This window comes from Poecile atricapillus, chromosome 14 (genome assembly GCF_030490865.1).
Source record: "Poecile atricapillus isolate bPoeAtr1 chromosome 14, bPoeAtr1.hap1, whole genome shotgun sequence".
NCBI classification, from domain to species: Eukaryota; Metazoa; Chordata; class Aves; order Passeriformes; family Paridae; genus Poecile; species Poecile atricapillus.
Window position 1 is genome coordinate 782,610 of NC_081262.1, and position 14,785 is coordinate 797,394.

The 14,785-nt window shown below is 46.6% G+C and overlaps 1 protein-coding gene across 3 annotated transcripts; it reads right to left on the bottom strand.

Moving 5' to 3' along the window:
• Window positions 1-300: 300 nt before the first annotated feature.
• ROGDI (rogdi atypical leucine zipper) lies at window positions 301-13,816 on the bottom strand. 3 transcript variants are annotated; one of them, XM_058850121.1, is made up of 12 exons: window positions 12,139-12,205; window positions 11,386-11,457; window positions 9,999-10,081; window positions 8,631-8,685; window positions 8,042-8,122; window positions 7,641-7,699; window positions 5,080-5,197; window positions 3,734-3,808; window positions 3,147-3,260; window positions 2,355-2,404; window positions 1,724-1,850; window positions 301-1,223 (listed from the first exon to the last, which is right to left on the bottom strand). In XM_058850121.1, the coding sequence occupies exons 1-12, from the start codon at window positions 12,175-12,177 to the stop codon at window positions 1,182-1,184; spliced, it is 915 nt and encodes a 304-aa protein (XP_058706104.1). In that variant the 5' UTR covers window positions 12,178-12,205; the 3' UTR covers window positions 301-1,181. The 3 variants fall into 3 exon arrangements, with proteins under 3 accessions (XP_058706104.1, XP_058706103.1, XP_058706105.1); XM_058850120.1 differs by having other exon boundaries at window positions 3,734-3,832; window positions 12,139-12,193; XM_058850122.1 differs by lacking the exons at window positions 7,641-7,699; window positions 12,139-12,205 and adding an exon at window positions 13,743-13,816 and having other exon boundaries at window positions 3,734-3,832; window positions 5,080-5,175.
• Between the last annotated feature and the right edge of the window lie 969 nt (window positions 13,817-14,785).

The window sequence follows — 14,785 nt, forward strand, 5'->3', positions numbered from 1 at the left end:
GAAAACCCGGACTGGATTTCTCCCAGAGTATGGAATGGAGTCAGTGAGTAACCTGGAAAACCTGGACTGGATTTCTCCCAGAATACATAAGTGTGTGTGTCGATTAGAGGGAAGGCATGTTTGGAAAACTACTTCAGCTACCATTCAAGTATCAGACAACACTGGGCTGAGGCTATGCAAACAGCTCAGCCTTTGAACAGCTGCTCAGATAGTAGTGCCTCCACTACTGTCCTCTCCAGTAAAGCAAAAGACAACCCACCATGCATAACCAAGAACAGCCACTCACTTGTGAGAGAGCACAGAATCTCAGACACTCATTCTTTCACAGCCCACATAAGCACTGCAGATATTTAGGGTCTTTATTTCATGGTTAGCAGTGGCTAAAGGGATGAGTAGCATTGTAGCATCCATAGGCAGCAAATCATAGCAGCAATGCGGTACTCACTTTGCATTTAATGACAAGATGAAAGACTGCACAAGGTACACCAAGGCAACTCCAAAGGCTGATGGTGAAAACAAGATACTAAACCTAGAAAAAAACCAACCGGCCCAACTAGGGCTTAGGGAAAAATAATTATCACATTGATGCTGGATGATGGGGGAAATAATTCAAACAGCAGCAGGTAAGAGCATCCCCAAAGGGGAATCAGTAACATGGGGATGGGCAAAACAGGCAGGGGAAGGAGTCACTCAGGGTTAGTTATAAGCACAGCTGGACCAGATAAGAGAAACATATTTCACTACATGGAGCAACATGCCCTACCTTTCAACAAGTGTGTTAAGTTAGTCGGTTTTCCCCCCTTCCCAGCTGCTTTACAGTCAAGGAGTTAGTTACAGCACAATGCAGCACAAATCTAGTTAGTGAGGGTGCTCCAGAGCACCTATCCCTTTTAACAGACCTGTGTAACTCATCAGGAGATAGTGAAGTGTGAGCCACATAATGCACAAGAGGGACCAATGGAAGCTCCTGCCAACCACCCAGCACTACTTGGTGCCCTGTTTATGCAGCAATCCCAGACAAGGCTACTAAAGCTGTGTCTCTGGGTACACTGACCCTGCCCTGTGCAGGGCATCTGGCAGTGAAACCCAGCACTCCTCAGGCTGACCTGGACTCAGCTGGCATGAGAGAACAGAGAGAGACACTGGAAGTACTGTAAGGGCTTAGACCATTCCACAGAGAATTAATATGGCCTGTAGTTCCAGTAACTGGAGAAAACAGAGATCTGGAAAGCAAGAACAAAAGCAGGTAAGTTCCTATACCCTTTGGACCACAAAAAAAAAAAAAAAAGAGCATATAATGTGTGAGGGAGGACATAGCTTCACAGAATTACACACTTCAGCACTGTGCTACCAAAGAGCAGGTTTGCTGCTGCTGTCAGTCAAGGAGCACAAAGTTACTTGCTCAAGGTGGCAGTTGCAGAGCTGGAACTGAGCACTGATCTGTTGGAATCTAGGTTACTTGTTTCCTCTCATCCACCTCATGACTGAGAACACAGAAGTGTCTATTTGCTCCTTTCCATCTAGTCAACAGCTCAGCAGACATGTGCCACACCACAATACTTATCCTATGGCTATTTGCTAGGCAGTACCAGCCAGGTCCCCAGCTCCAGAACATTGACTCATCCCTTATTTTTGGCAAGCTGAACAGAATAACATCACATCAGATCAGAGGTCCTCTCAAAACCCAGAGTTAAAAACAAAGTCCCTTTTTCAAGGCCATTACCTTGTCCTTCAGTTGCTGGCAAAGCTGCAGTGAAACTGTGAAGAAGACAAGGGCATCATTTAACCATGGGACAACACATTCCACTTTATGGACATGGCTGACTTCATATCGCTGGCTGCCAAACTCACTGGAGGGGGGGAAAAGAGCACAGCTTCACACACAACAGCACAGAACTCAACTGTCCTGCATTCCCATAGGAGAGATTATAATGATTTCTGTCACATTTAAATCAACACCTGGCAGTTACAGAATGCAAACGCTCAAGTCCATCTCTGACCAGATTTATAGTTAAGCTAGGGGATGAAGGTAGGAACTTGCCTTCATTACAGACAAGCACAGAGGGAGGGAATGCAGATGGCAATACCAATAACCACTCATTTTCGTTGTAAACTCTCATCTCTAGATAAACTCATGGCACTGTCTAGATGGGCTGAATCCTGGAAATTCACATATTTTGACCCTTAGGACCAAATCATTAAAGAGACACAACAGAGAATCCACAGCAAGTGACTCAGTCCAGCTTCTCCACTTTGTAGATGCTACAATGGAAACTGCACACAGCTGTTTGGACCCTCAAGACCTACCAACACCTGTTATTCAGGTACGCTACCCTTGCAATGACTATACTTACAACATGGCCCCAGGGTTGTGCAAAACAGACCCTCCAGTAGGCTTGAAGTTCTAGAGAAGGAAAAGATTATTAGGATTTTGATGATGTGAACAAACCACTTAGAAGAAAGACATTCAAGGTTTACACTTTCAATAGCCTGACATCAAGAAACAACATGCTCTGTTTGCCTAGACACTTCATCAATATGGAATCCCTTTTTGTTAGAACCCTTCCTGCTCCTTCATGAAAGAAATTCTACACATTGGCTCAGTTCAATGTAGCTACAAATTTTATAGCTACAGGAATAAGATGAGAAGACCCAGAAGAAAAACAAAATACAGATTTTCAGGAAAATCTTCCTTATGGAAGAACTGCATTTCATAAATCTTAAGAGTTTAACACTGTTTTTACAGGACATCAAGTTGACCCATACAACAGGTAAAACAGAAAAGTATCCATCAAAACTCCGTTAGGAAACCAAAGATGCTACTCTGATGTAAACTGGATTAATATAATTATGTCCTTCCAAAAGTACACAAAATTATCAAACTATATTTAAAGTACTTGGTAAAAGATGGCTTACTCCACAGCACTGGTATGTTCTTCTGGGCTAAGCAGCCATGCCCCAAACTAGATTTAAAGCCACTGTTCTGTGTGCAGCAGACTTAAACACAGACACTTAGCATCAGCTGAACTCATTTCTGCATTGTCTTATGAACATAACATTGCATCAGGTAGTAGTGTGATTTCCTCCTCACACTGGGATGTAAGGAGAAGAAACTAAACAAAGGCTCAGGAGATACCAGGCATCACCTTGGTTGTGCTGGGCTGCAGCATGTGGAGTTGGTAGACAGTGAGACACAGCTTGTTCAGGTTAATATAGAAATTCACAAGGATGTCTGGAGGCAGCGCAGGGGTGAACATTTTCTGGCAAGAAAATTAGTCAGTGAAAAGATCATAATTTCTAATGCTAGGAAATCATTCCCTTTTCCCAAGCCACACTACAATTACCCCATGGCAAAAAAAAAAAACATTAGGAGAGAAACAAAGACTGAGCAGCTGCAGGCAACGACTGCTGCTCTCACTGCCCTTGATCAAACAGTATGTGCATGACAGTGACAAGAGAGGATGGAGCAGTGTTCACAAGGGCAAATCATCCCTGGACAAGACTCTTGGGCAGAGAACAGAACTTACTCTCAGAGAACCAGAGTCAGCTGCCCAAGTCAGCTGTGCTGTCACAGGAAGATACAGAGCAGCCAAAACCACTCAGGATTTGCACTTGCTTCAGTTCTGCCTCAGGTGACACTTCAGAAACCCACTTCCACCAGGATGCAGCCCAGTATCCAAACTGTTGCAATGCTGCCAGACCTGTATAGATATCTAGACCACCACATACTTACTGTGAGACCACTGGAGGCAATTTCTGGTAGTGTCAGAGTGGCAGGAGTGGTCAGCCGATTTCGGGCTCTGGAGAGCTGCAACATCACAGCATCCATAAGCTACAAGTTAATGTACAGAACCACTGTTGAGTGTCTGGACAGTGTGTTGTAGAATCCTATAGCCGCCTGCAAGTGTTAACAACCACCACTATACCTCACCCTTCCAGGAATTCAGGAACTTACTGGGAAGGGATGGCTCCCACATAAATGCAGTTTAACAGTTACCACCATTAGAGAGTTATGAGACAGGTCAGAAGCATTCAATACCAGCAACTGATGAGAGAACAGCTATTTATGACAGGAATACCAAGGCAACGTAAGATCAATTACTGATGCCACAGAGGCATCAACAAACTCTATCATCAGCTCTTCAGAACAGGCACTAAGGAAAAAACAAGCTGCATTTTCAGTCTCCCCACTCCAACATCAAATGTGCAACTGCTGCATGGGCTCCCTCTGTTCATAACCAGCTATGAGCAAGGCAATAGAAAACCCGCTCATTGTGAGGCCAATCCTGCTGGAAACCACCATTCAAAGGCTCTATTCAGACAGACTTCCTCTTCCAGAAAAAAAGGGAGAAACAACGTATCTGTTATAGAGCTCATGACTGCTAAGATGAAGGCACTTTCTATCATGACCAACATCTCCCCTTACTTCCACTTGAAAGTAAAAGGAAATAGTTTTATTACCTAGCTTCTTCCTATGAGTAGCCCTTGCCCATATGGAAACTAAAAAGTTTAATTTTCTCATGTTTGATGTTGTGATGGATTTTAATGAGCAAACCGAAATTCTGGTGCCTTCAGAGAGCATTTCCAAGCAGAAGGTTGGGCTTCACTGCCATGCAGCAACTGCTGTGTATTAGACCCCAGAAAATACTACTGGCAAGAGAGAAGTCACTTTCAGATTTTCAGTAAATCACAAGTACTGTCATCTTCTGTTTACTGATGGCTGTCTCACTGTTCTCGCCAGCAGCACCGATCAACAAAGAGCATTAAGTTATGTAACATCATCCACAAAAGATCAAAGAATATTATCCATATTATCACTGGTGTGTAACAGGGCACTGACTGCTCAGATTACTGTTCACCAGGATGTACAGCCCTGTTACAAATGCTAAACTAGTACAGATTCATATAAAAAATGAGGTCCCATGGACACTTCTTGACATGCGTACATACTGGTACAACTATGAAGACTGTTTCCACTAAGAGACTCAGACAGTAATGTGCATTAAATGTGTTTAAAACAACAAATGGAGGGAAGAAAAATGCATGTTCCTACCCAAGCAGCAGGGGCTTTCTCCTCACCTTAAGCACCTCCAAGCCTGTTTTGAACTGGTAGTTCACATCTCTGTTCGTAAGCAGGTAAATTGCTTGGTTCACATGGTTTCTAGCATCCTGGATCTGCAAAGGTACAAATGCAGCCCTATGAAAGAAATATTCCATAAGAACACATATTGGGATGTGGTAGTCAGGCCGGGTCTGTTGGTCCGACCTGGGATGCCACGACCTTCCCAGAGGGAGGTCCCGCAAGGGATGGCCTTCTAGGGGTCTCAGGCAGTCTTGTGGCCACCAGGAAACCTCAGCAAGGTGCAGCCTGTGGCTGCAAGTGATTAGCTCAGTGATTTCCAGCTCAGTGATTTCAGCTCAGCTTGCGAGATTATCCCAGGCCAACTCAGAGACATGAGCATCGTGTGGCGATTCCACAGAGAAAGCCTTTATTGTCCAGCAGCTCTGTGAAGGGGTGCCAGGGACAGTGGCTCCCTCCTTAACTGGGCAGAAGCTGGGGTTTTTATGGGGGAAAGCAAGGGTGGTACCAAGGGGGAGAAACCAATTGGTTACAAAAAATCAACACAGGCATCAAAGAATGGTGGGACAGCTGAAGCCCTCAACATGACAAGGGAGGATGGTCCCATCTAAGGGGTATCTCTCCAGGAGAGGGTTGAGATAAGCTTATCACAGCCCGTTCAAGGGACATCCCTCCAGGGGAAAACTGGCAAGCTTATCAAGTGCCTCCACACTTTGAAGTAAAGATTTCACCAATTATCTCACCGACCTTAAGAATGGTGTCTTCTCAGATACAGTGCCATGTCTAAATGTCAGACACTCTCAAACACAAACCTACCACTGCTGTCCAGAAGCATTACTGGGCTCTCCACTCATTGACTGGAGATGCAGACCAGTCTGATAGCTATAACCTGGATTGTCAGTAGAGATATTGCTCCTGTCCTGAAGTGACATCAGGCACTCTCATCCTGGGAGTGCTCTGACAACAATGCCTTGATAGGAATTCTCACTGCTAATGGCATATAGCAGTCAGCTCTAGCACCATGAACAATGATTTCATCCTATCAGAGCTAAAACAGACGACATCAATGAGCAGTGATTTCTAATACAGTGTCTCTCTCAGTATCTCAGAGTCCTTCTGAAGTAAAATTGTTGGAATTGAGAGTTATCTCCAGCATCAAGAAGCTGTGCCATTGTGTGGGACTGGACCAGACTCAGGACACAGGTGGCTCGAGTTCCTCTCAAGCAAGAGGAACACAGTTATAAAAGGAAGGTTGATAGGTGTATCCTTGCTTTCATGGGAACAAGGACAAACCAGAGGAAGATAATGGCCCTGGGAGAAACTGATTTGTGTTCAATTTCAGGCAGCAGCATGAAAATTAAAAAACAAGCCCAAGGAGTAAATTAGAGGGTGCAAATGGAACAGCTAAGCAGAAAAGCTTGTATGAGAAGTGTCTGCTGGGAGACAGGCAACACAGCCTGGAGTATTTGTAGTTTGATATATTTACAGTGCCCTCCAGCAGTCACAGCTCCCGCCTCTATACCCTTGTAGAAGCCCCACTGGCATAGACCTGGCTCTGGTTTCTTCTAATGCAGAGCTCAGGGAACGCCAAACAGCCTTGCTCTTAGAAAGCTCTTGTCACAGGAGATCAGAGAGAGAAGAGTGAGAATCCACTGTCAGACTGCAGAGAGACTGCACGTACTTGGGCATCTCCAAATGTCATCACCTCCAGCCTTTACATCTCCCAGAGGCTTCTGAGCAAGCTAAACTGTTCCTGGCAGCACTACCCAAACAAGCAATGTCAACCCTGCTGTTATGATTTGCTTCATTCAGATTTCCCCTTGATTTTGCTTTGTTTTCTAAACAACTTCCTCAAAATTAATGTGCCTGCACTTGTGTTCCTCAAAAACGTGCCTACACTACAACTTCTTACCCATGACTTCCCTTTGTACAGAGAAACAGAACTCCAACTGACATGTCTCATTAAGGGAAGATACTCCCTTGAGATGCTAAGTTTTAATTCAGGCCAAAGATCACCACAGAACCACTTTATATGCTTCTGTGCTCAGTCCTTTAGGCACTCACACTCCATATCTAAATAAGGTTAGAACACATAATCCAAGTAAATAAAGGAAGTTGTTTTCCATAAAAGCTGGTAGAAGTCTATCAACCAGGCAGCAGTACAAAACAGCCACAAAAGAGGAGGCACTGCTGGGTGTTGTCACAAAAACTTCCTTGCTTTGTTGCAAGACATAAACAAACTCAGTCAAGTTTGGTATTAACATCCCAAGTACAAAATTTTCTAGATTTCTACAAAGTTACTAGGTAGAGCTTTCACTGTTAAAGCAGATGTTGGGAACTGCAGTCAATGCCAACCAAATTCACCATCTAGAAAAATCTGAGCTACGGCACAAGGAAGCATATTGATTCCATTTTCCTCCAACCTACTCAGCTGTGACAAAGTAATTGAAGAAAAACATGTCTTCAGATACTAGGTCAGATCCTGAAATCAGGTATGTCCTAGCAAAACGATGGGAAAGAGATTCTGGTTCTGGATAGCTGTATTCTTTTAACTCCTTACCTGAGGGAACTCAGACATGCTGGAACATAATAATTTGTTCTCAGTGTAAACAAGTGCATCTGTAAGAGAATGAGAGCAAGCTACTCAAAGCCCCGGAAGCTGCTCTTTGCCTTACTAGCCTGGGGTGATATGGGACAGTCCCACACAAGCACCTCAGGCACTCCTTTAAAGGACCATGACTGCTATGCAGACAGCCTTCAGATCAAATGGTGTGTCTTGAAATGAGCCCACCCAGGCACCCCAACTGAATTTAACTGATTTAATTGCAGCTGCTTCCTCCCTTAGCTTTTACCACTGTAGCTCATGTGGAATGGACATAACAGTCTCTCTCAAAAGACTAAAGTTACTGCTCAGAGAGCACTGAGGCTATGGACAGGTGGGCATGTAGACCCAACAGGTACCTGCTGCAATTTCCACTGCTTGTCTTCCCGGAATGCAAAATGCAGGAGCTGATTGTTTCTGGGCATTTTCAGATTAACATCCTTGAAAAAAGAAACAAACACATGAGAGCAAGAAACACCTGTATGCAGAAGGTGGGGGCTGGCAGTCACATTCCCGTCTTCAGACCATCCAGGCAAACTGCCTTCTGAGTCCTGGCACAGCCAGAACCTCAGTGCTTCCACAGGATGATATTAATACAAATATTGTGTTAGTGAATCAGGATCCAGGCAGGACATATGACCTCAGCCTAGAAGGTCCCCAAGAAAATTTGTTATTACACAACACAGTGGTAAAGGCAAGGAATCCCCACAGAAGTTGACTACAGCACTCACCACCATATGGTGGTGGTAGAAGGGGATGTCAGATGCTGGATCTTGACAAATTTCAATGGTTGCTGAAACATCAAGGCCAATTAGGGAGGACTGACAAAGAACACTGATCACTGGTAACACATAACCAGGGTGACCACCCTCCCTGAGGTGATCAAAGGGTAATAGGGATGACACCCACCCCTTGTAGTACAAAGCAAGAAGTGTGGCAAGTACTCACAGCTTGACACAGTGCATCTCCCTGCAGCGTCATCACACCTTTCACCTGGTCTGTGCTGGAATGAGAGGAAACATCTGGGCAACACATGTCACAAGAGACATCTATCAGCTGCCAGCCTAATGCCTCCCCTCCTTGTCCTGTGTAGCCAGCATGGCTCCTCCTGCCCTGTGTCTGAACACTATTCCTGCCCAGTAGCTGAACACTACACACACATTCAAGTACCCAGTTCTTGGCCTGTGGTAAACTCCTGTCATATTCTTTACGGGCCACCTCACCCTAATTGCTCTGCCAAAAACAATAACTTGATTTCTGATCCTATTCTTACTCCATTTATCATCTGTCAACAATTTGGTTGCTGTTACAAACAGCCCTAGCAGGCACAAGCACAAGACAATAAATTAATTACTGACACTGAAGTGTTAGGTGATTCCTACAGGAGTTGAAAGCCACTCCAAACCACACTCCATTCCAAGAAAAAAGACCCTAAATAAGTAAAACCCCACAACTTTAAATAAATAAAAATCCCACATCCCAAACCCTTTGAAAGGTCCTGCAAGATGACTCACATCTACAATGAACAGTGTGAGGAGAAGACTGAAGCACCTGGTTGGGCCATACCTTACATTTTACTATATTAGAGACTCTACATCAACACTGCAAGATCATCCTTAAAACAACAAATGAAAACTAAATTAATTTTAACTAAGATCTGAAGAAGACACCCTCAAACTTAATACAGAATTACTGTATGATTCCTTGAAATCCTGTAATATTCCTAATGACTAAGGTTAACTACTTTCTGACAAGCTTGTGAACTCTGCCAGAGCACCTATTGAGACCAAGGGCCACACTGAGGATCAAAAACTGGGTATCCATTTCAGAAGAACTGCTCACCTATAGCACCTTTTGCACAAGCCTCTGTTTGTTTTGTGTGAAGAAGATTTACTATTGCTGTTTTAGGGAGATTACGACAAAGATTAATATTTCTTCATAGTGAAGGTCAGAAACTGAGCCAAGAGCAGAATTAGGGTCTTGTAATTGCAACTCCCTGTGTCATAATGAGAAAAATGCCCCTTGACAAACTGCCAGCAGCACTAAGGCAACAAACAAACATGTGGTCAGGAATCAGTGACTATGTTATAGGTGTCAGCAGGAAATGGCATAAGGCTGGCTCAGGCAGCCCTGGAGCATCACTACAGACTGTTATCTTCACCTGCCATGAGAGTTAGCTTGTTTTCCTTAAAGCAAAATCTCCTATTAAAGAAAACTCATTACTCCAGGGCTTCTGCAAAGTCCTTCACCACAGATCCTCCTGGACTTGCACCCTTTGCTGCAGAGGGAAGAGACCCACTGACCACCACCACTTACCCTGATGTGCTTAATACAAAGTTCTCCTGCCTGACAGCTCCTCCTGAGCCACTGGTGGGCAAGGTAAAGCGGTGGGAGGCCTCCTGCCCAAGAGAAGACACAGTGAGTGCTGGAGCATCTGCCTGGGCCCAGAACACCATAAGCCAGAAACAAAGATAATGTGGACACCAGCAAGTGGCTGAATATGTAGCAGTCACCTCTGCCAGCCTCCTGAAGTCCATCAAGCAAAGCACTTGGATTTCATCCTACTGCAGGACTGGTGAAGCTCAGGAGAAGGCTAAGCACATGCAACCCATAGGAAAAGGCATTTGGAAACCCCACACCCTGGAGCTGGGCAGTGCCAGCAGGATCCCCAAGCTGTCCACAGAAGGAGCAGCACATGACAGCTCAGCTCTGCACACCCTCAGGCACCATGGTGCTGCCCCTTATCACAGCTGTCTTTACACATGAAGGAAGTCTAAAGGGAAAACCAGCCCTCCCCAGCCCTCCACCTGGTTATACTGGCTGGTGACTGCCCTTTACACACTTCACCCTCAAAACAGTAATAAATTCTCCAAAACGGATGCTATATATACAGGTATTGCAGTCAATTGTCACCTGCTACTAACTCCAATCCTGGGGCTCTGAGTCAGCACTATGGTACTCTTATTTGCTCTGGCACTTGTCCCTCACCTCCACATTTTTGGCCCTGCTCTTCCATCACTACATAACGTCCCAAACCTAGACATTGTTAAGGGGCTGGGCCTGTTGAACAACGACCCAGCAGACACATGGTGCATTCTCGGTGCACACAAGTCCCTTTGGCCAGTTCCCCACTGGCTGCTTGGAAAGAGTCAGCCCTGCAGCGGATGCTCAGGCTAGAGAAGGGTGAGAAAAGTGTTGCCCATCTGCTTCAGCTGGAGACATCAGGCCTCTGAAAGAGGCTGGTACCAGCTGAGGAGTGGGCATGTTGAGGAAAGGAAGATTTTAAACAAGGAGAGTGCATGCTAGTAACTACCACACAAGTAGCAGCTGTCAGCTAAAGGACATGTTGCTTGCTTCCACTAGCACATGTCAGACTTACAGGCAGATCCAGATTCTCTGTACCAGAAAATACTCCTATCTCAGGCAAATGCCTGGCAGATAGGTCTGGTTGCCTCCATGTGCCTTTTCAAAGCAGCTCTCAGCAGAGGGTCAAGAACAGAGCAATCTTGGGGAAATTAGCTTTACTGGGCATCCTCAAGAGCTGAGGGAAAGCAAGCACTAGGGACACAACTGGACATGCATGGATGACCTTTCCATGCAGCCTCTACCAAGAATTTCTTCCTGCAGGGGAAACCTATCACCATTCCTTACACAGAAGGTCAAACAAAGCCACAACACAAAACTCAGACAAAATTAACCTCACCTTCAAAATATCCTGCAGCTGTCTCAAAACAGCATGGACATCTTCTTGTAAAAGCCATTTAAATTCTTCTTCCTATGTCGTGGGAAGATAGCAGTGGAATCATTAGACATAAAACACTGGAAACAAATCTCTCAGACACATGCGAAAATTATTTAAGTTCTAAGTGTACTGCTGTTTCCATGCTGTTTAAGTAAAGGAGAACAAATACTTCTTCCCGATTTGTTGAAACACCTCTCCACCCCAGTCCAATGAACTGTCCTCATTCTTGCCCTGACTTAGTTTAAGAAAGCAACATTCACACAAATCACAGTACCAAAAACCTACTGATGTCGAATGCAATTTTCAGAGCAAAGTAAAAATCCTATTGCTTCAAAAACTGGGGCATCTTTTTAAGCCGTTGGGATGGACTCATCTCACTGCCAGACACATACCCAGCCTCCCTCACTGCCCCTTCCTCAATGGGTTGGGGAGGAAATAAGATCATGGGCCAAGGGAAAGCTAGGAAGATCCATTACCAACTCCTGGCACAGGCAAAACTGAATCAACATGCAGACAGATTTGTAGCTAATTAGGCGGTGAGAAACAATGATAAAAACTAAAATTAGCATCCCCCATCCCAAACATTTCCCCAAGCAATAGCAGTCTCAAACCAAAACAAGGTAAGCTGAAAAGGGGGTGGAGGGGGACACAGGCTGGGGACTCCCAATCATTGGGGAGATTCAGTAACGAACAAGTTTGGATCTGATGACTCACTGCCTTGAGCCTCCATCGGCTGCTGCCACAAAGAAGCATGTATAAAGCAGACCCTCAAAGCACATCTAATGTTCCTGTTAAACCATGAGCTCCATGCAGGTCATCAAAGAAGTGGGTGACAGAGGCAAGTATGGGACAAAGAAAAGATTGCCACTTGTCATCCTGTAAGAAAAGAGAAATCTTCCATGGGGAGATTTTTGAGCAGGTTGCCCACAGAAAAATAAGCAAGCTATGATCAACTCAGAACTTTAAGCTTGCAGTTTCTCTGCTAGATTATTCCTATTCACCATGAGGAGCACAACCCCCCCACTGATGTGTCATCACCTTATGCAAGAGTTATCCCAACAACCAGTAGGACAAAGTCAGGTTTGTTTCAGCAAACATTTACCCAAGGCAGGCACACACAACAAAGCCAGGCAGGATTCCCTGACATTCTTCAAAGCAGTCTGCGCACAGGAACACTGACTTTGACACTTTAATCTTGATCTGGGTTTCTGGAAATTATACTGATCACAGAATGTTCTTAACTGGAAGGGACCCACAAGGATCAAGAAGTCCTAGTGTGGGGAGTCTACTGCAGTGCCTGACCACCCTTTGGATGAAGAAATTTTTCCAAATGTCCAGCCTAAACCTCCCCTGACATAGAGCTCCATGGTGCTCCCTCATATCCTGACACTGATCACCACAGAGAAGATGGATCTGCAGCTCTTTCACTCTGTAACGATTTGCCCTCTTCCAGGTTCCCAAAGGAACAGTGATCCCATGGGTGCAGCAGATGCCTTTAATACCTCCAACACCCACCAGCACCATGCAGGCGTTTCTACTCAAAATACCCATTGGTATCTTTCCTCCCTTCAGTCACAGCAAGGAATCTCCCTTCCCCTGCCTACTAATTTTGGACTAAGTTAAGTTCATGCACATATGTGTTTTTGGGGAATGCTGGTCATACTCTTCTAAACCATATGACATTAGAAAAAATCGTTTTCCCATGTGGCTTTCCACCCAGACCGATGGATCTCTGAACCCCTTCTCCAGACCGGAGATTTAATTTCTTTTCGGAGCGCCTGTCCCGGGGAGCCGCAGTGACGACTGCTCTGCGCCGTCCCCGCTGCTACCAGGTCACTAGGGTGGCTCGGGCACCCGCCATGTGCGGGGTGGTTCAGCAGGACACCAAGGCCGAAGGGCACATTCACGGTGTGACGGGAGCAGGGCGGCCCCGGCCTTGCTACCCCATCCCACCCGGCCTATCGGAGGAGCGGCGCCGGTGGCAGAGAGCCCTGGGCGCTGCTGGCGGGCGAGGCGGGAGGAGGCCGCGGCCTCCGAGCCACACGGCGACGGGGTGCCCGAAAGCCTGGCCCGACAGCAGAGCCAGAACTTGGGGAGCGCCGGCAGCCAGGGCAGGTGCTCTAAGGCTGGGCCCGGGCAGCCTCCGCACAGCGCTCGGCCCAGACACGGGCGATGGGGACGGCCTTGCCGCCATCCAGAGGCTCCCCACCCGAGCCCGACCAGACAGAACGAACTTGCGGGGGTCCGGCAGTGCTGTCATGTCCAGGGAGAGGCCGCTGCCGCTCGCCCTGGCCCCGCCGAACGCCCTCCCGACTCACCAGCACCGCCCGCTCCCCCTGGCTCGCCATCGCCGCCGCCACTCCGACACCACCGGCCCCGCCCCCGGCTCCCAGCGCGCACGGCGCAGCAGCGCTTGATTGGGCAGCGCCTCTGCCCTTCGCCGTCCGCAGGGGCGGGGCCCCGTGCGCGACATCAGGCACGGCGGGGCCCATCGGCCCGGATAGCCCCCCCCCGAGCCTGTCGATGCTGCAAGATGGGTCTGACCTGCCTGCCCCCAGCCGAGGGCACAGCGGCGAGGACCAAACCGAGCTGCGTGTAAGAATACTCAGAAATGAGTGAAGACATAGAAGTCTCATCACTTCTTAAAATAAATACATTTATCCTGGCAGTGAGGTCTTCGTACGGAAGTCCGTGAGTTCCCTTTCACAATGGCTGTACTGCGGGCGAGATGTGAGGTCATAGCACCTTCACCACACCGCCCCTGTGGGGTGGGAGATGGGAATGAACCTTCGTGCCCAGGGTAGGGAAACCTTCCAACAGCCCTAGTTCCTGCTGCAAGCACAGCTCTCGACTTCCTAACTGTTGCTTTTACTGACAGTGCTCAGGAGTGCTTCCTCGGGCACGTGTAACTCACTGCACCCAAACCCCACTCTTATCTACACTTAATTTCATCTTCGTGCCTCAGGGCAGCAACAGTTACTGTTGTCCAATTGTGTGATTATCCACAAGTAGTATTCAGAGCTTGTAAATATTTCAGTTAAGGATCAAGTCTTAGAATACCCAACTCACTGCTGAGTTAGTGTTCACAGAATCACGGGATGTCTGGGGTTGAGACGATCCTTAATTCTCATCGTATTCCACTCTCCTGCGATGGACAGGAATCTTCCAATGCGCTCAAAAAAACCCCAAACGCCAGAAGAATAAATGTCCCAGCCCAAAACTTAGCAGAAATTGTCATCAACACCAGAACATTAAAACAAAGTATCCTCCTCCCATCCCAGATGCATACAGCCTTCAGCACACAGAGCATGGAATTTATCCAAACTCATCCTCTGTAATGCCTGACAGTTCCAGGCTTCAT

What these genes read in the sequence shown, in the direction of transcription:
- ROGDI (XM_058850120.1), bottom strand. Translation starts at nt 12,177, where the DNA reads ATGCTTCTTTGTGGCAGCAGCCGATGGAGGCTCAAGGCA. An exon ending in GCCGATGGAGGCTCAAGGCA is followed by an intron (nt 11,458 to 12,138) that starts GTGAGTCATCAG and finishes CCCACGACATAG; the next exon opens with GAAGAAGAATTTAAATGGCT. An exon ending in CAGGCTTGGAGGTGCTTAAG is followed by an intron (nt 3,833 to 5,079) that starts GTGAGGAGAAAG and finishes ATTAACTTGTAG; the next exon opens with CTTATGGATGCTGTGATGTT.